Raw genomic sequence first — 27,677 nt, 5'->3', positions numbered from 1 at the left:
TCCGAACCTGCAAACCCCGGGTCGCCGAAGCAAAGCATACAAACTTAACCACTATGCCACTGGGCTGGCCCCCTTTTATTTAATAAGAAAAACAATCTGGGCAGTTTTGGAAAGGCAAGATGCTTTGCTTTTGACAACTGATGCGTTCTGTTTAACCTGCCAGCCACTAGACCTTTGATGTCTCCAAGAAGTTTCCATTATACCGTTCTTTTTGCTCACTTAACAGAACTTGCCAAGATCTGTTTCTGTGTTATTATTCTTCATTTCTCACAACCTCTTTGTCTCTAGACATATGAAGATTATTAAGTGGTTTCAGGGTCACATGGGAGTCTACAGGCATGGTGACACAAAAAACAATAAAATGTTAACCCACCTGCTGGTATTTTGGTTCCTGTTTCTTGCCAAACTGTCCTTCACTCCTTGAGGGGGCTGAACTTGTTCACCTGTGCTCTGTTTTCCAGGGCCACAAAGAGTTGGCAGCTTAAAAGGCAGTAAACATATTTTAGTGCTTTGAAGGAATTCCTCTTCTCTTTATTCTCACATTCTATTTTTACAGCCATTCTTGCTAAATATGTAGAAATAACCCCACCTACAAAGATGATTTCCCTTGCATGTTTCATATCTAGTAACTTATCTCTGAGCTGGAGGCCTTTTACGTAGAAATGTTGGCCCCTAGGAACCCAGTCCAGACAGGGCGCAAGTGGAAGAATGAGCTGATAAAACAGATATCAAAAATCCAAAAACTTTACCCTATATTATTATTAAGGCCCCAAGCCCTGGGTTCTAGTCTAATCCTTAACTCAGACTAACCTAAGCGAGTCTTGTGCTTCAGTTTCCTCATCCATACAACAGGGACAATAATATCTGCCTGCATCCACCAGTGGGGATGCTATGAAAATGAAGCAATAAAATAAAGACTATAATAGCTTGGAAACAATATAAATAAAATAAATTAAAGCCTATACCCTTTATCCAAAAGAGTGACTTTTAGATCTGCTTATTCCAGTTTTAACAAACTTAATTATATTTCCTAACCCACAGCAAATTAAGGCAAAAAATGTGGGGTTTGGGGATGGCAGCAAGATGCCTAAAAGTGAGAGGATGCATAAAAATGATCACAAGTTCCCTGAAGTGTGAGCTCAAAGGCCTCTGCCTGGAGGCGAAGACTCCTCAGCAGGGGCTGAAGGCAGCATTGTATCATGCAGCACTCACAATAATAGATGTCCAGAAAAATGTCCGGGTCACCAAGGGAAGGTTAGAATATATTTAAATATATTCAAAATAGGTATTTAGAATAACGAGAAGTTTGTAATGTTTTCACTCAGTATGATTAAAAATTTAAAAACTGAGGCATCAGGGGCCGGCCCTGTGGCTTAGCAGTTAAGTGCGTGCGCTCCACTACTGGCAGCTCAGGTTCAGATCCCGGGCGCGCACTGACACACCACTTCTCCGGCCATGCTGTGCCTGCGTCCCACATACAGCAACTAGAAGGATGTGTAACTATGACATACAACTATCTACTGGGGCTTTGGGGGAAAAAAAAAAGGGAGGAGGATTGGCAATAGATGTTAGCTCAGAGCCGGTCTTCCTCAGCAAAACGAGGATTAGCATGGATGTTACCTCAGGGCTGATCTTCCTCACAAAAAAAATAAAAAATAAAAACTGAGGAATTAAAGGAATGAAATTCAATTGTCTGAAAAATTCACTTAGGTGAAAATGCCTTATTTCTTGATTATGCTAGAAAACCAGGGTGGATTTTTAAAGAAAAATTAAATATGGTATAATTGTTATACATAGTCAGATGTACTAGTAGATGGTTTACCACAATGGCTGCCATCAACTCCTTCCATCCCTGTCCACGGCCACTCGAGTGCTGGAGTCTATTTCCCTCCCCTTGAATATGGGCTGGCCTTGTGACTTCGACCAACAGAAAGCCACAGAAGTGACATTACCCTAAGGCTGGGACTAGTTTTTAAGAGGCCTGGCAGCTTCAGCTTTCACTTCGGAAGCCAGCTGCCACGCTGTAGAGAAGATTGGATGAGACTTCAGTGAATGATAAGAAGCCAATTGCAGAGAGAGGCCACCTGGAGGAGCCCAAGGCAGCAGACACGTAAGTAAAGCCTTCTTGGGCCTTCTTGCCCAGCCCAGTCTCTAGCTGAATGCAGTCGAAACAGTGATGCCAGCCTGTGCCACATGGAGTGGAAGAATCACCCAGGTAAGCCCTGTTATATTCCTGACCCACAGAATTGTGAGAAATAATAAACCATTGTTATTTTAAACCACTAAGTATGGGGGATTTTTTGTTGTTGTTGTTACATAGCAACAGATAACCAACACATAATATACAGGAAAAGTTATTTCTAATAGTTTTCTAGCAAATTTTAATTTTCAATAGAAACAAAAATATCCGAGTCTAAGTAAATTCTTTGTGCCTTCTCTTTATACAAAAACAAATGCCAATGCTTTTCCAAATGTTCTAAGTGAGGACTGAAGGCTCACTGAAATTCAGCAGGGCACAGTGAAAGGACACTACATCAGGACTTCAGAAACTTGCCCCTAACCAGCTGTGGACCTTGGCAAGGGGTGGGGGTGGTGGGAGCTGTCTGCCCTGTGCAGGCAATAAGGGGGTACACTGTAGGTGGACAATTTTAAAACAGTAATAAAACCCATTAAAAGCTGGCCTGCTGAGCCAGCCCCGTGGCTTGGCGGTTAAGTGCGCGCGCTTCGCTGCTGGCGGCCCGGGGTTCAGATCCCGGGCGCGCACTGATGCACCGCTTCTCCAGCCATGCTGAGGCTGCGTCCCACATACAGCAACCAGAAGGATGTGCAACTATGACATACAACTATCTACTTTGGGGAAAAATAAATAAATAAAATTTAAAAAGCATTTATTAAAAAAAATAAAATAAAATAAAATAAAAGCTGGCCTGCTTTTCATCACCACGAGCCAGCAATTCAAAATAACTTCAGTGGGCCAGCCCCGTGGCTTAGCGGTTAAGTGCGTGCGCTCCGCTGCCGGCGGCCCGGGTTCGGATCCCGGGTGCGCACCGAGGCACCACTCCTCCAGCCATGCTGAGGCCGTGTCCCACATACAGCAACTAGAAGGATGTGCAACTATGACAGACAACTATGTACTGGGGCTTTGGGGGAAAAATAAATAAATAAAATCTTTATAAAAAAAACAAAACAAACAAAAAAAAACAAAATAACTTCAGTAATAAAATCCTCCTTCCAGTGGGGCTGACCTCTCCTACTCCACCTCCATCCTGGTAACACCAATGATGTTTAAGTTTAAGTCACTGAGCTTGAGCTTCACACTCTGCAAAATGATCGAGCTGATCCATCTTTAAAATGCTATGATTCAAGAGACAGCTAGCTCTATGTGTGTACTTGTTCAAGTTCATTTATTTATTCACTCCCTCAGTGACCATTTATCAAGTACCTTCTAGTTGCTAGGAACCTTGCTAGGGGTTAGGACACAGAATGAACAAGACCTAGGCCCTGTCTTTTTAAGGAGCTCAGGGAGGAGCCACTCTGCAACTTCACTAAGTCTCAAGCTAAACATCCAAGGGCAGCTCCCATGGTGTCTTCTCACCTCCTCTAAGGCTCCTTCTTTGACCACCAGGTCCCTCTGTCCTCAACTGGTATTTAAGCTATGCATAGGTAGAGCTTGTGGTTCATTCACCATCATATCCCACAGTCTAATATTCAGTCTCTGGCTCTATAAATGTTTGTTGAATGAGCGAATGAATGAATAAGCAATTTACAATGGGGATTAATACCTGCCCAAGATACCATATTTAGTAAGTTGAACCACGTAAAATCATCAGTACTTGATTATTTTGACCTATAAAATGGCAATTTCATATGGTTCAACCTGATGCATAGAATTTACAGAGAAGGACATGGGCTGTGTATTGGGTTTGGAATGGGAGGTGAAGAGTATCTACCTTGGAATTCCATCCTACAGGCCTTATTTCCCAAAGCCAAGAGGACCCCGCTATGAGTTGGTTGTATTTATATGTCAGTCCTTGCACACAGGTTAGGGGCAATGTTAAACCCAGCTCCAAGTCCTGTTCAGGCTGCCTGTCTCCCACTTCTTAGCTTTACCTGATGGCTCTTCTCTGACTGACCCCCAGTGCTTTCTTCAGAGGCTTGGGTGAAAGGTTTCCAGCCACAGCCACTTCTTTTCCTGGACCTTTTGCCAAAATGTCCCCCTTGAAAGTCTCTCATTGTTCTTGAAGGACTTGCCAAGGTTGAGCAATTGCCACCAGTGTCTGGCTGCTGGTCCCCTGGCAAGTGCATGACGGGAGGAATATAGCTTAAAGCTGGGGGGCCCAGGGCTGAAGGCAAGTCACAGATGTTTGCAAACTCTCTTGAAGAAGCCCACAAAGACTTGCGCTCCTCCTGCTCCTTCTGTATCATCTCAAGCTTATCTATTTTCTGTTGGGTATTCCTCAGCAAATCGGCATTCTGGTGCATTAATATCTGTGAAATCTTTAGATTCAGCACACACTTACTGATGTACTCCTCAGTCATGGACCTGTTGCTCACATTGCCCTTGGCTTCTCTGGCTGGCTCAGGTAGGCTGAGTGAACTAAGCGAACCATTTTGCCAGTCCCAGTCCTCAAAGGAGACCTCTGTGTCAGCTTCTGAAGAGCTCTCATCCTCATCGCAAAAACAGCATGCCTCTCTCTCCATCTTTTCCAACTCTTCTTCCATGGACTTCAGTTCATCTACTTGGTTTGGTCTAGCTCCCTCAAAAGATGAACCAGCTCCTGGGGGCTCTTCCTCTTTGTCATCTCCCATGTCCAGGCAGCTTGAGTAGATTTCATTGATTTCGAAGCTGCAGAGGCTCGCCTGACCTGGGCTGGGGCTCCTGGCCTCTTCCACCACAGAACAAGCAGGAGAAGCAGTGTCTTGGTTCTGAGTCTCCGTGGCCATCAGACTTGGATCTGGGACATGAGGATCCAGTGCTACTTTCTTGGCAGGAGAAGAGTGACCCCTTGGCAAATGAAGCTGACTGCCTGTTGAAAAGAGTAGCGACAGGCAACTGATTAAAGTGATCACATGCAGCAGCTAAGCAGCCTTGGCTTGAGTGGCATGAGAATGCAGAAAGAAACTTTTTTTTTTCCCACTCCCTTCCCAGGTGTGGAAGACTACCAGATATACTCACAGAGAGTATTTCTAACCTAGGCGAAAGTTCCCATTTTGACGTGGTTGAAGTAGAAAATTTGGGAGGGATCAAATTCTGGGGGAAATGTTCTAAGCCTAAGTTATAGTATGTTCAAAACATGCATAACTGTCAGGACACGCAAATTACAGACCCCCGAATCTTAAGGATTAAATTCATAGCTTTCTTTACACACAAAAAGGCTTCAATATTCATGTCAGTTAACGTTACGCTCTTGGTGAGCATCTGATAGAAGTAACGGAGACGCTGTCCAAGAAGCTATTGCATCACGGGAGGGCCTTGTCAGCGCCGTTGAGTTGATTCTGATTCCTAGCAACCCCATGTAGAGCAGAGCGGAACCCTGCCCGGTCTTTTCATGCCATCCTCTCACCTTTCAGCGCTACATCAGACAATGCTCCACTGCTATTCATAGAGTTTTCATGGCCAAGTTTTTGGAAGTGGGTGGCCAGGTCTTTCTTCCTACTCTGTCTAGTCTGGAATCTCCGCTGAAACCTGTCCACCATGGGTGACCCTGCTGGTATTTGAAATACCGGTGGCACAGTTTTTAGCATCACAGAAACAGGCAGCTGCCACAATATGACAACTGACAGACAATGGTGTGGTTCCCTGACCGGGAAACAAACCTAGGCTATGGCGGTGACAGCGCTGAATCTTAACCACTAGACCACCAGGGCTGGCCCTCCATGGGAGAGATAATACCTCAAAAAATAATGCCAGGACTGAACACTCACCACCCCTGGTTGATGGTATACAGAGAGAGAGAACAAGAACAGGGACAGAGGAGCCAAAGTAATGAGAGCTTGGAGGACCATTCTGGAGGCCTCCAGCCCTGTCCAAAGAGAATCAGAGAGAATGGTCACTTGGCTGGAATCAAAAGGCCTGGGTTCTAGCTCCATAACAAGCCTAGAATCCTGAGCAAGCCACCTCTCTCAACCTTAGTTTTCTCATCTGGAATATGAGGGCATTAAGTCAGATGACTGCAAGGTTCTTTCCAGCTCTGAATTCTAAGGTTTCCCCAAGTATACTTAAAAAGCAGTAAGGCTATGGGAAAAAGTTTGGAATGAAACACCAAAATGTTAACAAATTATTTCTAAGTGGCAGAATTAAAATGCTAAGTAATTTCCTTCTTTGTACTGTTTCCAATTTTCTATAATGAGCAGGTAATAGTTTTAAAGTAAAAAATCATCATTTTTATTTGTGAAACAATTAGATAAATTCCTAAAAGTAATCATGCTAGAAATAAACTGGTTGTTACTGCTTAGATCTGGATCCAACCAAGGTGTAAACGGAGCCCAAAAAGTTGAACTTATTTTTTTAAGCATCTTGACTTTTCCCTAAGGCATCCATCTTTTCCCAGTATAAGTTATGGGTATAGTTTGAAGGAGCTGATTAGTTGCAGCTGTTGATTCTCAGAACACATTCACGTCAAAACCTGTGGGTTAAGGCCGTACCCATTTCCTTCAGCTCTTTTATTTCCAAATCAGGGGTCTCTTTTGGATGTTCTGAAGTCAGTCCTAGATAGACATTGACATCAGGATGGAGTTCATATCTCTGCACCCTGGGGGTCTCGGTTGGCTGAGTTCTCTGGGCTCCGATAAAATCCTGTAACGAGGGTAATGTTGTCAAGGACATATTTGCAATCATCTGACTGTCACTGGTGTTTCAGAAACAGATCTAGGTATCAAACTCCTTCTTACTCCTGTTGGGCAGACTAACTGAAGTCCTAATTAGCTAATTCACTGTTATCACCAATACTTAAAAGGTAGTAACAGTAACTGCCATTCACTGAATCGCACTATGTGCCTACAAGGTGCCCCCACTATTTGTGGACCCTCCCCAGCCTCCCTCCTCAATGCCCTGCTGCCCTCACCAAGTTAGGCAGTTAGGCTTTTCTCAGGAACACAGAAAGGGTGTAATGAAATCAGGATTTCTGAAACTTCTTACAACTTGGTCTCGAACTCCCTACTCCCCTGGGATGGATAAGCAGAAATAAACTCCTAACGACTTCAGGGCTTACCTTTAAGTCATTCTTCAGAATATACCGGATATCTTGAAGGTTCATAGTTCGGTCTTTCTGCTTGACCTGGATGCCTGACCTAACAATATCATAATAAGGTTTCGGAAGTCTGACATCAGCTTCTAAATACTTTCCCAAGACTATGGCGTCTTTAATAACTGAGCCATCTAAGCCATTCCAAGGTATGTTATCTGTTAAGGAAAAAGTCATAAGAAGGAGTAACATTAAATAATCAGATGAAATTGGGTAACCTTAGTCAAGTCACTCAACCTCTTTAAACATTAACTTCTCTCTGTAGAAAAACTACCTGGAAGCCCAATAACAAATAAGAAGCTACTTTACCCATTTACCAGGGAAATCCCTGCCACAGAGACAGATAAAAGTAGAATCAGAATCACGTATACATGGACTCCCCACTGGCAGACCTGGGGACCACAAGGGAATGCTTCATGGCGTCAGGCTGGGTCGCCCAATGGATTCATCTCATGGAAGGTGTGATTTTGCCTCTGAGACTGTAAACACTGCTAAATGGAGGCTGACTCTCACTTACCTGCTTAGAGAACGTGGTTTTACTGTGTACGTATGTGTGTGTGTGTGTCCCCCTCTCTTGAAGGATTCCTGCTGTCCTCAGATATGTGACCACTTCCTTCACATTAGAGTCCTGCATGTTTGGAAGAGCTTCTATTTCTTTCAAGTGACATTGCTTATATATACACTGGAACCTGGGTGTGTTTTATTTCATGGTTTACTTCTCAGAGGCCAGGCTTTTCCCCTCATTTACAAGTTCTTAAGGGGCACCTCACAGAGACCTCTAAGCATTGACAGTAATCTTTAGTTTAAAACCTTTGCTTGGATTAAATGCGTTACTACTGACAAGCTAATAGGTGGGCTTTGCTGAGTCTTAAAGAACAGGTTAAAAGAGAAAGATTTCCAGGAGATCAATCTTATATCTTCCATAAGCACAAAGAAGCTTCCTTGAAGAAATCTCTTTTTTTCATAAAACTAAGTAACTGTTGGGGGGGGGGGGCAAAAAATCCAACCTAAGAATTGGGACTTTGGTCACCGTCAATGTGCTCTTTGATCTACCTGTTAAAATCTCCTGTATGATCATAGAAAAGCTGTAGATGTCCGATTTCACTGTGGCTGCCTTCTGTAAGATCACCTCCGGGGCGGCCCAGTTGTACAGCTGGGTGGGGAGGGGCACTCGAGTCAGGTCCCTGTGGACACCTCCGTCCTGGCTACAGAAGGAAACACAAGGTAGGGTTCGTGTTTTAAAGGATAATTGTGATCACCTCTCAGCACGTTTGTGAACCATTTGCCTCTGAAGACTGGCAACCTCCTTGAACTTCTAGAAATCCAGCTAGAACCTGAGCTAACCCATGCTGCCAACTGTTCCAACACCTGCAATTCCTTACCGTTCCTACCTGAGTGGCCCTGCCCACCCTCCTACCTGATCTGGCCGCTCTCTCCTCACTCACTCCACCCAAGTCGCAGGGGCCCTTCTTTCAGTTTCTCCAACATGCCAGGCACATCACCACTTCAGCTCTTTGCACTGGTGGCTTCTTCTGCATGGCACGCTCTGCCCACAGATCCTAGTACAACTAGCTGCTTCTTGTAATTAAGGTATTAGCTCAAAAATCACCTCCTCAGAGCGGCCTTCCCCGACCACTTAATCTAAAGTAGTCCCGTTTTACTGGCTTCAGAGCACTTATTACCTGAATTTCTTGTTCATTTATTTATTGTTTGTTATCTGTCTCCCCTCCACTAGAATCAGCTCCCTGAGGGCAGGCACCTTATCTGTCTTTTATATCACCATATCTCTAAATTTATACCAGGGCCTCAATGCTTACTTTTTTTTTTTTTTGTGAGGAAGATCAGCCCTGAGCTAACATCCGTGCTAATCCTCCTCTTTTTGCTGAGGAAGACGGGCTCTGAGCTAACATCTATTGCCAATCCTCCTCCTTTTTTTTTACCCCCAAAGCCCCAGTAGATAGTTGTATGTCATAGTTGCACATCCTTCTAGTTGCTGTATGTGGGACGTGGCCTCAGCATGGCCAGAGAAGTGGTGCATAAGTGCGCGCCCGGGATCCGAACCTGGGCCGCCAGCAGCGGAGCACGCACACTTAACCGCTACGCCACGGCGCTGGCCCTCAATGCTTACTTTTGAATAAATAAATGTAAGACTCTTTCAAGACTGTCCCCTCAGGCCCCACTTGCTTTATCAAAGCTTTCTGGGACTCCTCCAACTCCTCACAATTGCTTCTTGTGAACTCTGCCCTCTTGGGAATGAGCCTCTCAGTTTAGCACTCAAAGGTTCACTGATTTGCCTGAATAACTCAACTTCCCAACCAGACTCCTTGAGAACTAAATCAGAGTGTCCTAAATGTCTTCTGGGCCAGCAAGAATCCTCAGGGCGGGGGTGGCCCGGTGGCGCAGCGTGCGCGCGCTCCACTACGGCAGCCCGGGGGTTCGCTGGTTCGGATCCCGGGCACGCACCGACGCACGGCTCATCAAGCCATGCTGTGGTGGCGTCCCATATAAGGTAGAGGACGATGGGTACGGATGTTAGCCCAGGACCGATCTTCCTTGGCAAAAAGAAGAGGATTGGCATCGGATGTTAGCTCAAGACTGGTCTTCCTCACGAAAAAAAAAAAAGAACCCTCAGGGCGAGGTCAGCGCTAACTTCTGCCCACAGCTGTCAAGAGTATCAAATGAGATCACGTGTTTGGAAACACACTCTGAAACAAAAAGCACCATGCAAGTAAGGAATTAATATGAACATTATGGTAGGCATTTAGTAAAGACTTGATGACTGCAAGTTTTTAAAAAGCAAGTGACCAGAAGTTCTTTGTCAAAGGATAGATTTTAGAGGATGGGGGCTGGCCCCGTGGCTTAGTGGTTAAGTGCGGGCGCTCTGCTACTGGCAGCCCGGGTTCGGATGCCGGGCGCGCACCGACGTACTGCTTCTCCGGCCATGCTGAGGCCGCGTCCCACGTACAGCAACCAGAAGGATGTGCAGCTATGACCTACAACAATCTACTGGGGCTTTGGGGGAAAAATAAATAAATAAAAATAAAAAAAAAAATTTTTTTTTTTTTAGAGGATGGGATGAGCTTCTTAGACTTTGAGCAAACTTCCCTAAATAATATTTCTTCCAGCAGAGTTTTTGATAGACGGCAGTGAACTCAGGAAGCCACGAAGTTTTAAAAGCTGGTATTGACTTTTTAGTTGTATTGCTGAATAGGTATGTGTGGCCTAGAGTGGTGTGAACAGCGTAGATACACATGCAAACATTATATTAGTATCACAAGAAAGGCAATGGCATGTTTTATTGTCAGAAATATATTCTGAGGCTCTTCACATGCTGCAGGGTGATTCTCTAAGGGAAACACTCACCTACCTTATCAGGCCTCTCAGGCTGTCTAAGGCTCTGGCAGGGACAAGTCACTTACAACCAGAATTTATATCCTTTCTCTCTTACTTCCACTCACCTTCCTCTCTTACAATCCCTCTTCCTTCTCTGTTAAAGCTGGTTGGGTTGGGAGGGGCAGCTTCTTTTCTGGCTGTCATTCTAGGGCAGTTACTTTTCTGGGCTTCAGCTTTGACATCATTAAAGTTAGATTTGACTATGGTTATGTCAGACCACTTGCAAGGTCAATTTCAGCTCTCAAGATTCCATTAAGAAGGAGTTGAAGAATAGGAGAAGCTGCTGTATCATTTTTACACCAAGAGATGGAGTGCTACCCTTGACAATGACATTCAACAAACCGACCTGCCCAAATACAGTGTTACCAAAAATAAACATGGAATTGACAGCTATTTGGGATTCTTGGATAATCAACTCATGTTATCAGCTGTCAAAGAAGGGAATGCTGTTATGACTGCAACTGCCTGCTGATGGACATTGCTGCCTGAAGTTCCATTCTGAGGTCAACAAGCCCAAAAGAGAACTCACACCTTCCTACCCAGTTACCTCCCAGCCCCTGACTTGACCAGTGTGTGGACCCCAGAAGCTCAGTGCATCTCACATCTTTCTCTTCTCTTTTGGTTCCTTGGTCACTACCAGGCCCTGCCCTGTCACCTCCTAGCTCGTCTTCCTAGCCTCAACTTCCAATCCACCCTGCTTCCATAGCCAGGAAACAGCCTCTATCAGCCTCTATCATTCTAGCCACAGTCAGGCAACTTCAGACCATCACTTCACCTCTCTGGGCCTCAGTTTCTTCATCTATAAAATGACAGGGTTGGACTGGGTCATCTCCAAAGCTCCATTTCACTCTAGGATTCACATTTCTGTTGGAGAACTGAAGCAGAAGAAACTGTTATACCTTCTCAACATTAGATGGCACTCTATCGCCAGCAAATAGCTTGGATTCTCTCACAGGCTTCCTGAAATGCCTTTGTTGTTATCAACAGCAAAAATGTCCAAACCCCTTAGCTTCCACTGCTTCAGAACACATAGCCAAAGTGGTCAACCCTGTTATGAACCATTTCAAGTTCCCCTAGACTGAGCCATTCACTCAACAAACGTTTACTGAGCACTTACTACGTGGCAGGCCCTCAGCTGGGTACTGAAGATGAACAAGCCATGGTCCCTGTCCTCTCAGAGCTCGCCATCTGGTGGGGCAGACACACCTGACTGCGGAGGAGTGGAATATGCAAAGTGCTGCAGGGAGGAGGACTTCAGTATAGGCTTCATGGGGTGTGACTGGAGACTGCACCTGAAGTGATTTTAAAAGGATAAACAGGCAAGTGCCAAGTAGTCCAGATGCCGGGAGAAGCACTGTGAAATGGCATGGGCTCAAAGTGGCTTCAGACAGCCAGGCAGGGAAGTGATGAGGTTGGCACTGTGGGCAGAGCCCTACCTTGGAAGGCTTCTATACCCTGTAAAGTACCTGCCCTTAATCTTGCAGGCCACAGGGAGCCGCTGAAAGGTTTTACCTAGGATTGAGAATAGACTAGATCTGAGGCTAAGAAGCTCACTTGGTGATAGTTCTCTGGCCTCCACAGGTTCCCACATGGAAAACTGCAACAGCTCCAGCCATACCCTAACTGCTCCCCTGCCTCTCTCTCGTCCCATCACAGCCCCTCCTCCACAGGCCAGAGCAAGAGGGATCTTCTTAACCTGTAAATCATCCACAACACCATCCTGCTCAAAAAAACCCTTCCACAGCATCCCAGCGTTCTCAGGATAAAATTCAAACTCTTCACCAAGGCCCACAAGGGCAAGCACAATCTGGTCCCTGCTCTCCTCTCCAGGTAGAGGAACAGGGGCACATGAGGTCAGGGAGGTGAGTCTTTCTGTTTCATTCATTTGAAAAATACATGCTGAGCATCCACTGTGTGAGGGCCTGTTCTAGGCATTTCAGAAATGGCAGTGGATAAAACAGAAATCCCTACCTTCCTAAAGCTTTTCACATAGTGAGTAAAGTAAATTACGACTATGTGAGAAGCAAAGACCTGCTGAGAGATTTGGAAACAAAGCCTCAATGACAGTGATTGGTGGGTGGGTGGGGACAAGGGTAAGCGGGGGTAAGCAAGCCTAAGCAAGGGGTCTGCCAGTGGCTGAGGTCTCACAGCAGAGCAGAGCGAACACTGGGCCAAAGGCTCAGAACTGGGGATGGCAGTGAGGAAGCACAGGGGAGATCCTCTGCTTCCTAGAGTCTAGGGGCAGGAGACTGCAGTCAGCTCCCAACTATCAGGAGGATTTTGATTCCTGCCAAACAGGAAACGAAGCCCATCCACCAACCCCTGAATGAGGGCATTGTTTTTATGACTGTCTACCTCAGTGCACTGAGCCCCCTGAAGGCAAGGAAGGCCCTTTGCACCCACCCAGCCCAGTGCCTGGCCCTGCCATAGGAAGTGTGATGACTGTAAGGCTCATCAGCACCCATCGTCTTCTCTCTCCTTCCAGGATGCAGGACTACGGCACGTTTCCCAGCCTCCTTGCAGTGAGAAGGTGGGCTCTGGCCATTGCAAAGTGGGAAGCACTGACAGAACCACTTCAGGCTGGCCCCTAAACCCCACCGTGTGCCCCTCCATGCTCTCTCTTGCTCACTGACCAGCAATGCAGAGAACACACTGAGGGATTAAGGCCTGGGGGACAGCAGAGCCACAGATGGGAGGAACTCGGAACACAGAGTATCCCCCTCCAACACACACATTAGACTGCAATGTGAGTGAGAAACACACCCCCAGGGGCCGGCCCGGTGGCGCAAGCGGTTAAGTGCGCGCGCTCCGCTGCGGCAGCCCGGGGTTCGCTGGTTCAGATCCCGGGCGCGCACCGACACACTGCTCGGCAACCCATGCTGTGGCGGCGTCCCATATAAAGTGGAGGAAGATGGGCACAGATGTTAGCCCAGGGCCGTCTTCCTCAGCAAAAAAAGAGGAGGATTGGCGGATGTTAGCACAGGGCTGATCTCCTCACAAAAAAAAAAAAAAAAAAAAGAAACACACCCCGGTTGCGTTAAGCCACTGAAAATTTCGAAGTGAATAGTTGGAGCATTTATACAGATCGGCTAATCTGGGTTCTTGCTTATTAAATGTTTATTTCCACAGCAGAAGAAACTTCCCCAAAGTCAGTCTAACCTTAGCAGACAGGGCAAGAGATTTGGGAAACCTCTTCTCCCACTGGTGGACAGTTCAGCCCACCAATGAGGAGGAGTCCCACCCAGATCAGATTTCCTCTCTACAGTAAAGGACCCCTAGGGAGACCTTCTATGGAAGTCATGATGGAGGTTGCACCCACCTTTCCATCATGTATTCCAGGTTGGTCAGCCTTGCTTCCCCTGTAGAGACGATGTGGATGGCGTAGGAGCTGAGGGAGCGGTGGATAAAGCCCCGAGAATGCAGGTATCTCAGGGCGTCAGAGATCTGGAGCAGCAGATGCACGATCACCTCCATGTGCAGCACAGGGAACTGGGAGCGCTGCAAGCAAGAGATACACCAGCCAGGAATGAGAGGACCTGAGTCCCGTGGCACCGCAGGATGCTTTGCAGTTTCTAAAGTTTTCTCAATTGATCCTCACACCTACATAATATCTCCTTTTTACAGACAGGGAACCTAAAGCTCAGGGAGGGTAAGTTACTGGCCTAAGATCCCACTGATCCAGGCCTCTGGCTCCAAACCTGGGCTCCTTTCCCTCAGCTGAGCTGCTTCATACCATAAAAAATAAGGAGAATAGGTGACATCAGCATCATGGTTGTTCCCTTAGTCCTTCTCCTTTAAGTTGCAACTAAATGGACATTCATTAACCAGCAGAGAATTCTCTGCACAGCACAACAGGACATCTAAGAGATCCACGCAGCGATACATCTGAAGGTGGGTGGACTGGATCTCCGGGAGGCAAGGGAACTAGGTGAGTGCACCCCTATCCCTCATCGGTGGCAGCAAGCCAGGTCCTGGATCCTCACGCAGTGGCCAGCACGACTGTCAGAGGAGGAGAGGACAGCCTGGCCTGCATGAACGCTTTCGCAGTTGCAGCCCAGCCCATGGGAGTGCCCATCATGCTGCAGTGGCCGTGCCAGTGGGAATGCTCTACACCAAGTGGTAGTAGCTCAGCCCCTGCAAAGGCGCCTGCTCGCTGAGCACAGTGCAGGCAAGAAGGTGCCTCACCTACTCAGAAGGCACCCCCACCTGGAACCCACCGAGTGGCAGGCTCAGCCCATGTGGGCACCCCTCCCACCTAGCACTCAGCAGCTCAGCAAGTCCCCTGCCAAGCACAGAGGCCTGGCCTGCGGTGCCCGACCTGTCCACCCAGTGTAGACACCCTGTCCGTGTGAGCACCACCTGAAGAGCAGCTGCAGCCAGCCTGGGCAAACACAGAGTAGCCCTACCCACAAAACTTCGGGCAGATAGGGCGGGACCAGAAAACACAGCTCCTGCCCCCGCTAGCAGTGGCAGGTGGAATCTGAAACCTAATACTACCACAAATGTGCCAGCAAAGGATCACTTCATCAAACACCATGAACTATACTAATATTTCAAGGCAGAGGGAAAAGACAAGTCTCCAGGACCCAATACTGAACTCAAATAAATTTACGATCTAAATGACAGAGAACTCAAAATAGTTACCATAAAGAAACTCAATGAGTTACAAGAAAACTCAGAAAGACAGTTCATTGAACTCAGGAATAAAAGCAAGGAGCAGAAGGAATACTTCACCAAAGAGATTGAAACTCTAAAAAAAAAAAGAAAAAAAAAAACAAAAACAAATTCTGGATATGAAGAACACAATTAGTGAGATAAAAAATAATCTAGAATCCATAAAAAACAGAGCTGACGTTATGGAGGACAGAATTAGTGATTTAGAAGATAGAAATATAGAGATGCTTCAGGTAGAGAAGGAGAGAGAACTAAGATTTTTTTTAAATGAAGAAATTCTTCAAGAAATATCCAACTCAATTAGGAAAAGCAACATAAGGATTACAGGTACTCAGATTATAAGTTTATAACCTATAGGATTATAGGTTTCAGAGGAAAACGAGAGGGAGAAACATGCAGAGAGCTTCTTCAAAGAAATAATAGCTAAGAACTTTCCAAACCTGGGGAAAAAACTGGACTTACAAGTACATGAAAAGCCAATAGAATTCCTAATACATCAATGAAAAAGACCTACTCCAAGACATATACTACTTTTTTTTTCTCGTGAGGAAGACCAGCCCTGAGCTAACATCCAGTGCCAATCCTCCTCTTTTTTTGCTGAGGAAGATTGGCCCTGGGCTAAAATCTGTGCCCATCTTCCTCTACTTTATATGGGACGCCATCACAGCACAGCTTGACAGGCAGTGCATCAGTGTGCACCCGGGATCCAAACCTGCGAACTCCAGGCCGCCGCAGCAGAGCACGTGCATTTAACCACTGTGCCACTGGGCTGGCCCCGCATATACTACTAAAACTGGCAAAAGACGGGCTGGCCCCGTGGCTTAGCGGTTAAGTGCACGCGCTCTGCTACTGGCGGCCCGGGTTCAGATCCCGGGCGCACACTGATGCACCACTTCTCTGGCGATGCTGAGGCCACGTCCCACATACAGCAACTAGAAGGATGCGCAACTGCGACATACAACTATCTACTGGGACTTTGGGGAAAATAAAAGGAGGAGGATTAGCAATAGATGTTAGCTCAGAGCCAGTCTTCCTCAGCATAAGAGGAGGATTAGCATGGATGTTAGCTCAGGGCTGATCTTCCTCACAAAAAAAAAAAAAAAACTGGTAAAAGTCAATGACAAAGAAAAAATATTAAGGGCAGCAAGGCAGAAGAAAATAACCTACAAAGGAACCCCTATCAGGTTTTCAGTGGATTTCTCAGCAGAAACCTTACAGGCTAGGAGAGAATGGAATGATTTATTCAAAATATTCAAAGACAAAAACTTTCAACCAAGAATACTCTATCCAGCAAAACTATCCTTCAGACATGATGGAGAAATAAAAGCTTTCTCAGATAAACAAAAGCTGAAGGAGTTCATCGCCACTAGACCTCCCTTACAAGAAATGATGAAGAAAGCCCTCCTACCTGTAACGAAAAGGCAAAGGTTTACAAAACCTGGAGCAAGAAGATAAATAGACAGATAGAATCAGAAAATTTCAGGGGCTGGCCCCGTGGCATAGCAGTTAAGTGCACGCGCTCCGCTGCTGGTGGTCTGGGTTCGGATCCTGGGCGCGCACCAATGCACCACTTGTCAGGCCATGCTGTGGCAGCATCCCACATAAAGTGGAGGAAGACTGGCAAAGAGAGGAGGACTGGCAGATGTTAGCTCAGGGCTGATCTTCCTCAACAAAAAGAAAAATTCAGCTCTATATGAGAATAGGTCAGTAAACACTTAATTATAACATAAAGGACAAAAGGAAGTAAAGCATCAAAAATAACTATAAATACCTCAATTTAATCACAAACTCACAACACAGAAAAGAACAATTTGTGACAACAATAACTCAGAAGGGGAAGAGGAGAGGGATGGAACCTGCTTAGGCTAATGGAGGTAAGAGGCTATCAGAAAATGGACTATTTCATCTATGGGATCTTTTACACAAACCTCTTGGTAACCACAAAACAAAAAATCAGAGCAGAGTTACAAAGCATAAATAAAGAGAAATTTGACAAAAGCATCACAGAAAACCACCAAACTGAAATGGCAGACAGAAACACAAGGAAAAAGAAACAACGGAACTACAGAACAAAAGAAAACAAAAGACAAAATGGCAGTATTAAGCCCTTATTTATCAATAATCATTCTAAATGTAAATGGATTGAATTCACCAATCAAAAGACAAAGATTTGCTGGATGAATTAAAACAAGACCCAACAATAAGCTGCCTCAGGGAAACACATCTCAGAGTTGCTGGATGGATTAAAACAAGACCCAACAATAAGCTGCCTCACGGAAACACATCTCAGCTCTAAAGACAAACATAGGCTCAGAGTGAAGGGATGGAAAACGATACTCCAAGCAAATGGCAGACAAAAGAAATTAGGTGTTGCCATACTTATATCAGACAAAGCAGATTTCAAGATTAAAAAAAACAATGAAAGACAAAGAGGGACAGTATATAATGCTAAAAAGGACATTCCAGCAAGAGGACATAACACTTATGAATATATATATACCTAACACAGGAGCACCAAAGTATATAAAGCAACTATTAGCAGACTTAAAGGGAGAAATTGACAGTAACACAATAATAGTAGGGGACCTTAACACCCCACTTAAATCAATGGACAGGGGCCGGCCCCGTGGCTTAGCGGTTAAGTGCGTGCGCTCCACTGCTGGCGGCCCGGGTTCGGATCCCGGGCGAGCACCGACGCACCGCTTGTCCGGCCATCCTGAGGCCGTGTCCCACATACAGCAACTAGAAGGATGTGCAGCTATGACATACAACTATCTACTGGGGCTTTGGGGGAAAAAAAATGAATAAATAAAAATTATTAAAAAAAAAAAAAATCAACGGACAGATCATCCAGACAGTCAACAAGGAAACAGTGGCCTTAAATGAAACACTAGACCAGACGGACTTAATAGATATAATATAGAACATTCCATCCAAAACCAGCAGAATACACATTCTTCTCAAGTGCACATGGAACAGTCTCAAAGACAGACCATATGTTGGGAAACAAGGTAAGCCTTAATAAATTTAAGAAGACTGAAATCATATCAAGTATCTTTTCCAACTACAATGCTATGCAACTAGAAATCAACTACAAGAAAAAGGCTGGGAAAGTCACAAATATGTGGACACTAAACAACATGCTACTGAACAACCACTGGATCAATGAAGAAATCAAAGGAGAAATCAAAAAATAACTGGAGACAAATGAAAATGAAAACACAACATACCAACTCTTATGGAATGCAGCAAAAGCAGTGTTAAGAGGGAAATTTATAGCAATACAGGTCTACCGCAACAAAGAAGTAAAATCTCAAATAAATAATCAAACTACACCTAACAGAATCAGAAAAAAACGAACAAAGCCCAAAGTCAGCAAGGGGAAGGAAATAATAAAAATTAGCAAAGAAATAAACGAAATAAAGACTAAAAAAACAATAGAAAGGATCAATGCAACTAAGAGCTAGTTCTTTGAGAAGATAAACAAAATTGACAAACTCTTAGCCAGATTCACTAAGAAAAGAAAAGATAAGGCTCAAACAAATAAAATTAAAAACAAAAGAGGAGAAATTGCAACAGATACCACAGAAAAACAAAGGATTATAAAAGAATACTATGAAAAACTATATGCCAACAAATTGGACAACCTAGAAGAAACTGATAAATTCTTAGGCTCAAACGACCTCCCAAAACTGAATCAAGAAGAAATAGAGACTCTGAATAGACCAATCACACGTAAAGAGATTGAAACAGTAATCAAAGACCTCCCAAAAAACAAAAGTCCAGGACTAGATGGCCTCTCTACCAAACATTCAAAGAAGATTTAATATCTATCCTTCTCAAACTATCCCCACAAATTAAAGAAGATGGAACGCTTCCTAACTCACTTATGAGGCCAACATTACCCTAATACCAAAACCAGACAAGGACAACACAAAGAAGGAAAATTACAGGCCAATATCACTGATGAACACAGATGCAAAAATCATCAACAAAATATTGGCAAATTGATACAGCAATACATTAAAAGGATCATACACCATAATCAAGTGGGATTTATACCAGGAATGCAGGGATGGTTCAACATCTGCAAATCAATGTGATACACCACATTAACAAAATGAGGAATAAAAATCACATGATCATCTCAATAGTTGTAGACAAAGCGCTTGACACAATTCAACACCCATTTATGATAAAAACTCTCAATCAAATGAGTATAGAAGAAAAGTACCTCAACATAATAAAGGCCATATATGACAAACTCACAGCCAACATCATACTTAAGAGTGAAAAACTGAAAGCCATCCCTCTGAGAACAGGAAGAAGACAAGGGTGCCCACTCGCGCTATTCCTATTCAACACAGTACTGGAGGTTTTGGACAGAGCAATTAGGCAAGAAAAAGAAATAAAAGGTATCCAAATTGGAAAGGAAGAAGTGAAACTCTGTTTGTGGACAACAGGATTCTATATATAGAAAACCCTAAAGAATCCACCAGAAAGCTATTAGAAATAATCAACAACTACAGCAAAGTTGCAGGGTACAAAACCAACTTATAAAAAAATGAGTTGCATTTCTATACACTAATAACAAACTAGCAGACAGAGAAGTTAAGAATACAATCCCGGGCCGGCCCCGTGGCTTAGCGGTTAAGTGTGCGCGCTCCTCTACTGGTGGCCCGGGTTCGGATCCCAGGCACGCACCGACGCACCGCTTCTCCGGCCATGCTGAAGCCGCATCCCACATACAGCAACTAGAAGGATGTGCAACTATGTCCTACAACTATCTACTGGGGCTTTGGGGGAAAAAAAAAAAGGAGGAGGATTGGCAATAGATGTTAGCTCAGAGCCAGTCTTCCTCAGCAAAAAGAGGAGGATTAGCATGGATGTTAGCTCAGGGCTGATCTTCCTCACATAAAAAAAAAAAAAAAAAGAATACAATCCCACTTACAATCGCAACAACAAAAAAAATACCTAGGAAAAAATTTAACCAAGGAGGTGAAAGACCTATACATTGAAAACTATAAGACATTATTGAGAGAAACTTAAGAAGACAGAGAGAAATGGAAAGATATTCCATGCTCATGGATTGGAAGAATAAACATAGTTAAAATGTGCATATTACCTAAAGCAATCTACAGATTCAATGCAATCCCAGTCAGAATCCCAATGACGTTCTTCACGGAAATAGAACAAAGAATCCTAAAATTTATATGGAACAACAAAAGACCTGGAATAGCCAAAGCACTCCTGAGAAAAAAGAAGAAAACTGGAGACATCACAATCTCTGACTTCAAAATATTCTACAAAGCTATAGTAATCAACACAGCATGGTACTGGCACAGAAACAGACACAAAGATCAATGGAACAGAACTGAAAGCCTAGAAATAAAACCACACACCTGTGGACAGCTAATCCTCGACAAAGGAGCCAAGAACATACAATGGAGAAACGAAAGTCTCTTCAATAAGCGGTGTTGGGAAAACTGGACAGCCTTATGCAAAAGAATGAAAGTAGACTATCTGCTTTCACCATTCACAAAAGTTAACTCAAAATGGATTAAAGATTTGAATGTAACCATAAAACTCGTAGAAGAAAATATAGGCAGTACACTCTTTAACGTGGGTCTTAACAGCATCTTTTCAAATACCACGTCTACTAGTCACAGGAAACAAAAGAAAAAATAAATAAATGAGACTACATCAGACTAAAAAGCTTCTACACAGCAAAGGAAACCATCAACAAAACGAAAAGATAAGCCACCAACTGGGAGAAAATATTTGCAAATCATATATTCGACAAGGGGTTAATTTCCAAAATATACAAAGAACTCATACAATTCAACAATAAAAAAACAAACAACCCAATCAAAAAATAGTCAGAGGATATGAACAGACATTTTTCCAAAGAAGATATACAGATGCCCAACAGGCACATGAAAAGATGTTCAACATCACTAATTATTAGGGAAATGCAAATCAAAAATACAACAAGATATCACCTTACACCTGTCAGAAAGGGTATAACTACCAAGACAAAAAATAAAAAATATTGGCGAGTGGGGCCGGCCCGGTGGCACAAGGGGTTAAGTGCGCGGGCTCCGCTGCAGCGGCCCGGGGTTCGCAGGTTCGGATCCTGGGCACGCACTGACGCACTGCTTGTTAAGCCATGCTGTGGCGGCATCCCATATAAAGTAGACGAAGATGGGCATGGATGTTAGCCCAGGGCCAGTCTTCCTCAGCAAAAAAAAAGAGGAGGATTGGCAGATGTTAGCTCAGGGCCGATCTTTCTCACACACACAAAAAAATTTCAAAAAAAAAAAATGTTGGCGAGGATGTGGATAAAAGGGAACCCTCATACCTTGCTGGTGGGAATGCAAACTGTTGCAGCCACTATGGAAAACAGTATGGAGATTTCTCGAAAAATTAAAAATAGAAATACCATATGATCCAGCTATTCCACTACTGTGTATTTATCCAAAGAACATGAAATCAACAATACAAAGAGATTTATACACCCCTATTTTCATTGCAGCATTATTCACAATAGCCAAGACATGGAAGCAACCCAAGTGCCCATCAACTGATGACTGGATAAAGAAGAAGTGGTATATATACACAATGGAATACTACTCAGTCATAAAAAAAAAAAAGACAAAATTGTGGCATCTGCAACAACATGGATGGACCTTGCAACTATTATGTTAAGCGAAATAAGCCAGAGAAAGACAAACACCGTATGATTTCACTCATATGTGGAAGATAAACTAACACGTGGATAGAGAGAACAGATTAGTAGTTACCAGAGGGGAAGAGTGTGAAGGAGTGGGCAAAAGGGGTCAAGGGGCATATATGTATGGTGATGGATAAAAGTTAGACTATTGATGGTGAGTACAATGCAGTCTCTACAGAAACTGATATATAATAATGTACACCTGAAATTACACAATGTTATAAACCAATATGACCTCAATAAAATAACTGAAAAAAAAAAGAGAGAAAGTTCTCAAGGCCTGGTATGTGCATCTAGGGTTGGCCCACCACAACCACCAATGAACCTTGCTCTGCAGCCCCCATCCAAGCCTGTGCTGCTGGGAGAACCTGGAAAGTTAAAGCACCAATCCAGTCCTTACCCCAGTCAGATGACCTAGAAAGTTCATCCTACAAGGACAGAAATTCCATACCAACATACCTGGCTGATTAAAGTCATGATGGGTCTGTCCCCAGAGAAATGGCATTTTAAGGTAATGCCCTGATCAAAGGAGAGAAGTGGGGGGAGGGAAGAAAAACCAGAACACTAATAGGAGGTCTTCAGGCAGCACAGATGGCTAGCCATCTGTGGGAAGGGCCCTTCCTGGATGGTCTCTTCTCACTCCTGCCCAGGGTCATCAGAACAAAGTCACAGAGAAAGAAAAACAAATGCTTCAGAACCTCTCCAAAGCCACATCTCAACCCAAAACACATTTCCCAGGGAGTCTGTGGGCCAGGGAAGATACCTCAAAAGGAAATCTGAAAAGTAAGAGGGGACTGATAAAGGCTTGCATATAAACAAACCTCTCTCTACAGCAAAGGCCCTGAAGGGCACAAGTGAGAACACAGGGAAACAAGGCCAGTGGCTGTCCGATTAGTTAGCTAGAAATGGGTCTGTGTGTTTTCTGGGTCTGCTGAGCTCTTACATGTCTGATAAAGAAGCAGGACTGATAATTATAAAACCACACTAGCTCCAAACAGGTGCTTATCAGCTTTAAATGATGCATTATATAGCCCCCATAAGGTAAAGAATTAAGAGATTTATCTTCCATGCGTGTACAAATGGGAACTCCACTGGGGCAGGGAGAAGTGGGGAGAGCAGCAAGGGAAAATCCACGGAAACAGCCATTTACCTGTTCATGGAGGACACCGAACAGTGTGCCGACGGTGATGCGCTCGTACACGAGGCGGGTCTTTTCCAGGTCCTGGGACAGGCACACAGCCATCAGCTGCAGCAGGTGGGGGTGCCGCAGCTTGCTGCAAAAGAAAATCAGCTTCAGATGAGGCAGAAGGAAGGAAGACATGATGAAAAAAATGGGTGCTTTCCTTTCTTCTAGGCCCCTTGAATACATTCTAAACAAATATCATTTGCACACAATGTCTTTCTAAGAAAACAGGATGAGGTAGGATTGGGTGGGGTGGGGTGGGGTGGGGATAAGATCTATCTGTTGGTAGAATCTGTGGCCTCCCACTGATCAGACCCCGAGGGCTTAGAATCATCAATGACAATGTCACTAAGAGCTACTGAGCAAGGCACTTTACATACATTATCTCAATCCTAACAACCACTTGCAAGAAAGTATCATTATACTCATTTTAGACATGAGGAAACCAAGGTCAGGGAGATGTCAGGAACTTGCCCAAGGTCACACTCCTCTCAGTTTCATGTCAAAGTCCACACTGTGTCTATGAGTCCTTCCAGCCTCCTCCGGTCCCTTTAGGAAGGTTTGACCAAAAGGAAGGGTCTGGCCTCTGACACACCGCCTACAGGAGTTGGGTAGCCTTCTCAGGAACCTGGGTCCATTCTAAGGTCTCAGCAGCCCTAGTGTGAAACCATGAATCAGACTCCTGCCCCAGCAAGAGCTGCAGGACTAACCCTGGAGCCACAGGAAACCTAAGACCCATGGGCACATCCTCAATGGCAGAGACATCGCTCTCATGCACAGCCATGCTCTATGAAGACAGGACAGCACATGCTGTCCTGCATGGGCACAGGGCCAATATATGGGGCAGGCATTGGGGGCTGTTGCAGGAGAGCCAGTAGGGTCTGGAGGCAGGACCATCAGAGACATGGGTTTGGGGAGTCAATCAGCTAAGAGAATTGAGCCCCTCCACCACCACCACCCTCACCCCTCAGGTTATTCATTAATTCCTCTCTCTCTTTTGGCAGCCATTGGAAGTTAACATCAACCGATTCCAATAGTCAGAAAACGCTGAGTGTGAGGGAAGCTGGTCTCTACACCCCAGGGACAGTCTTGCATAGCCCTGAACCTGGGTCTGTAAAGAGAGTTAGACATGAAATGCCCTTGGACCTCCTCACCTGCTGTGCTCCTGCTCGGCAATTAACAAGTCAGCCAGCCTCAGCCTGCTGCAGTGCGGGTGGGTGGGGAGATTCAGCTCCTTCACTGTGACCCTGCTCCCATTCCACACCAGGCTACAAGGGCAGGACAGAGTACAAGCAGAAGGGGGTGAGCAGCCACTTCTTCAGTAAGCAGCTCTCCAGCCAGAGATCAGATAAGTGGCATTTACACAGAATCTGTCAAACCCCTGGGCACCACTGTGTCCTCCCTCTCCCCACCCCGAGGTCCTAAAGCACCCTGGGGAACTTAGGTACAGGTGGCAGGAAGTCACTGAAGGATTCAAGGGAGGGAGTGACTAGATCAGGTCTGTATTTTATTTTATTTTTGCTGAGGAAGATTCGCCCTGAGCTAACATCCATTGCCAATCCTCCTCGTTTTTTTTGCTTGAAGAAGATGAGCCCTGAGCTAACATCTGTGCCAACCTTCCTCTATTTTTTTGTATGTGGGACACCGCCACAGCATGGCTGGTGAGTGGAGTAGGTCCTCGCCCGGGATCCGAACCCACAAACCTGGGCCACTGAGGCAGAATGTGCAGATCTTTAAGCACTCAGCCACAGGGCTGGGCCCCTGGGTCTGTATTTTAGAAAGACAATGGTATCAGCAGTGTGGGGAATGGTAGGGAGCGAGAGTCCCGAGAATGGGAGGCCAGCTAGGAGGCCAGGCTGGGTGGGTGAGGAACGGCAATGACTTGGGCAAAGGTCACGGCAGTAGACAGAGAGGAGGGAACCCAACAAGAAATCTGTGACATGGGCAGGAAAACAAGGTGCATATCTGCAGGGGACAGAGGGCTTTGTGAGTCTGGCAGAGGCCTTTTTAGAAGGGTGTTTCTTCTAAGCAAGGAAGAAGCATCCAGGTTCAAGGAAGCCACGACACATCGGCCAGGAAAACAACCATGACCTTGCAGGAGGCAGGTCTCGGGGGACTGAGAACACCTCAGGGACTCTGGTCACAGCCAAACCTGTTATTACCGCCTCTGCTGCACTTGGCTAGTGAGAGCCGCAGCTGATGCCTGTTCTGGCTTCTACAGGGGCCTCAATACCCTTTGGCCTGTATCAGAGGCCAGACAGTCACACTATGCTGCCTCTAACTCTCTAGACAGCAAGGTTAAAACACTGTCTTTAGTAAACTTTCAGAGCAGTCATTCTCAACAGTCATTTGGCAATGACTGTAGACATTTTGGTTGTCACAATCACAACTGTGGGGGAGTGGTGGGCACTCGGGACTCCTACTGGCATCTAGTGAGTGGAGACCAGGGACGCTCCTAAACATCCCACAATGCACAGAACAGCAACAACAAAGGATATCTGGCCCTGGTGTCCATGTTCTTCAGTGTTTCCTTGTGTTTGGGGGAGACTCTCCACACATAAGGAAGTCACACAAAGCCCACTCTTTCCTTGGGACTAAATCAGACCTCCCATGGCCAGCTTCTGCTCACTTGATCATGATCATGTACGGGCCACTGAAGAAAGAGAAGGTGGGCTCGTCATCAGCTTGAATCACTTCCTTTTCTCCAATGACTGGAAGAGATCCTAGATAGGCCAGCTGCGTCCCCCCTGTGAGATAAAACTGAAAGCAAAGCACAGCTTCAAATTGTGGGGAGAAAAGAGGAAAAGTAAAATACCTCCAGAATCTTATCAGCCAGCTAAAAATAATGATAGCAGCTATTTTCCAATTTGCTGAATACTCCTATGCACTGGAGATTATGCTTTAATTTATATTATCTTTTATATTCCTAGACACGCTGCAAGCTTGTAATATTCTTTCCCTTTTCCTAGTGAGGAAACTGAGGCTCATGAAGAGAGGTCAGACGCCTGCCTGAAGTACCAGGCTGGGGCTCAGGGCCCAGGCCTGTGTGCAGCCAAAGCCGACACTCCTTCTCCTCCCACCCTCACCCCACCCTAGGCTGCCTCAGCCCAACCAAGAGACTCAGGGGTGGGGCCTGAGCTGTTGGCAAGCATCACCCAGCCACCCAGCAATGTTTCCCAACTGTCTCTTTCTTTGATGAGCAGAACCAAGTACCAAAAGATACTATTTTGCCTTAGAACATTTCTCAGTTTAAAATCTTGAGTCTTAAAGGCATTCCAACAATGCTCATAAACCTGTGGGAGGGCAAGGTCAATCACAAGCAAGACCCCCGGAGTCAGCACAGTTCTCTGCCTCTTTCAAGGAGAACATCCAGGAGAACATATGTGGGACCTTTACTGGGAATTAAAGGATGATTTTCTAAACTCCCTGAATCTAGCCCAAGGTCATTCAAGAGAACTCTCCAGGGTTTTCACCATTTTCCAGCCAGGACAGGAAAACTAAGAGGTACTTGTCCTGCAAAAGGGGTAAACGAGGAAAAAACACTTAGGAGAGAAGAGGAAGGAGGAGCTGGACAAAGTCATGGGAGATGGGGCCAGAGCTGGGCCAGCTGATTCTCCAGTTAGTCCTGCAAACACCGCTGTCAGTGGCAACCTCTTACCTTCCCAAAGCCAAAGCTGTAGATATTTTGGGCAGAAACGACTCCAGCTTTAAGCAGTCGGTTAGGAGAGCCATTAGCGTTTCTAGAAATATTTAAAAGAGGTAAAAAAAAAGTAAGGATTAACCACCCACATCCATAGGAACAATGCTGAGCCAAGTTTTCAGAACATGTAGTTGATTTTGTCTCTACTACCTGACTATCATGGAACTACAGATGATATAATTGCCAGCCTCTGAGAGGGCCCCAGTGATTCCCACCACCTGGTGTTAGGCCTGTGTAGCCCCTCAAAGGTCAGAGAGGGCTGACCTGTTAACCCAATAGGACTGTAGAAATGACGGAGCGGTGTGATTTCCAAGGCTGGATCCACAGGGCTTCTGGCCGGATCTCTCTTGGATCACTTGCTCTGGGGCAGGCCAGCTGCCATGTTGTGAGGACACTCCAGCAGCCCAACAGGGAGGCCTAACACCCAGCACCAATTTGCCAGCTACGTGAGTAAGTCATCTCAGAACTGGATCCTTCAGCCCCAGTCAAGCCTTCAGATGACTGCAGCCTCAGCTGACATCTTGACTGCAACTTCATGAGAAACCCTGAGCCAGAACCACCCAGCTAAGCCATTCTCCAATTCCTGACACACAGAAATTGTGTGAGATACAAATGTTTATTCTAAGTTTGGGGGTGATTCATTATGCAGCGATAGATAATTACTGATGGTCAAAGTTGGAAAGAATCATAAAGCATATCTTGTCCAACTTTCTCATTTTACAGATGGGAAAAAGGGAGCCAAAAAAGGGA

At 45.2% G+C, this 27,677-nt stretch overlaps 1 protein-coding gene across 7 annotated transcripts in view; it reads right to left on the bottom strand.

Moving 5' to 3' along the window:
* Positions 1–27,677, bottom strand: part of TEX14 (testis expressed 14, intercellular bridge forming factor) — a 128,860-nt gene that overhangs the window by 30,202 nt on the left and 70,981 nt on the right. For all 7 annotated transcript variants that reach the window (XR_015554696.1, XR_015554697.1, XR_015554698.1 and 4 more), the window contains exons 6-15: positions 26,886–26,967; positions 25,857–25,987; positions 24,382–24,495; positions 23,195–23,318; positions 13,957–14,135; positions 8,298–8,449; positions 7,212–7,402; positions 6,646–6,796; positions 4,111–5,027; positions 374–480 (exon numbers count right to left, since the gene is read on the bottom strand). Coding sequence is in view for 4 of the 7 variants with exons in the window: in XM_087440918.1 (XP_087297044.1) it covers positions 374–480; positions 4,111–5,027; positions 6,646–6,796; positions 7,212–7,402; positions 8,298–8,449; positions 13,957–14,135; positions 23,195–23,318; positions 24,382–24,495; positions 25,857–25,987; positions 26,886–26,967 (2,148 nt within the window). In the remaining 3 variants the exon portion in view is untranslated. The remainder of the gene's footprint in view (positions 1–373; positions 481–4,110; positions 5,028–6,645; positions 6,797–7,211; positions 7,403–8,297; positions 8,450–13,956; positions 14,136–23,194; positions 23,319–24,381; positions 24,496–25,856; positions 25,988–26,885; positions 26,968–27,677) is intronic.

Source organism: Ceratotherium simum, chromosome 16, assembly GCF_057802395.1.
Source record: "Ceratotherium simum simum isolate JZ-2026a chromosome 16, ASM5780239v1, whole genome shotgun sequence".
In the NCBI taxonomy this organism is placed as follows: Eukaryota; Metazoa; Chordata; class Mammalia; order Perissodactyla; family Rhinocerotidae; genus Ceratotherium; species Ceratotherium simum.
This window is presented reverse-complemented; position numbering and strand designations above follow the sequence as displayed.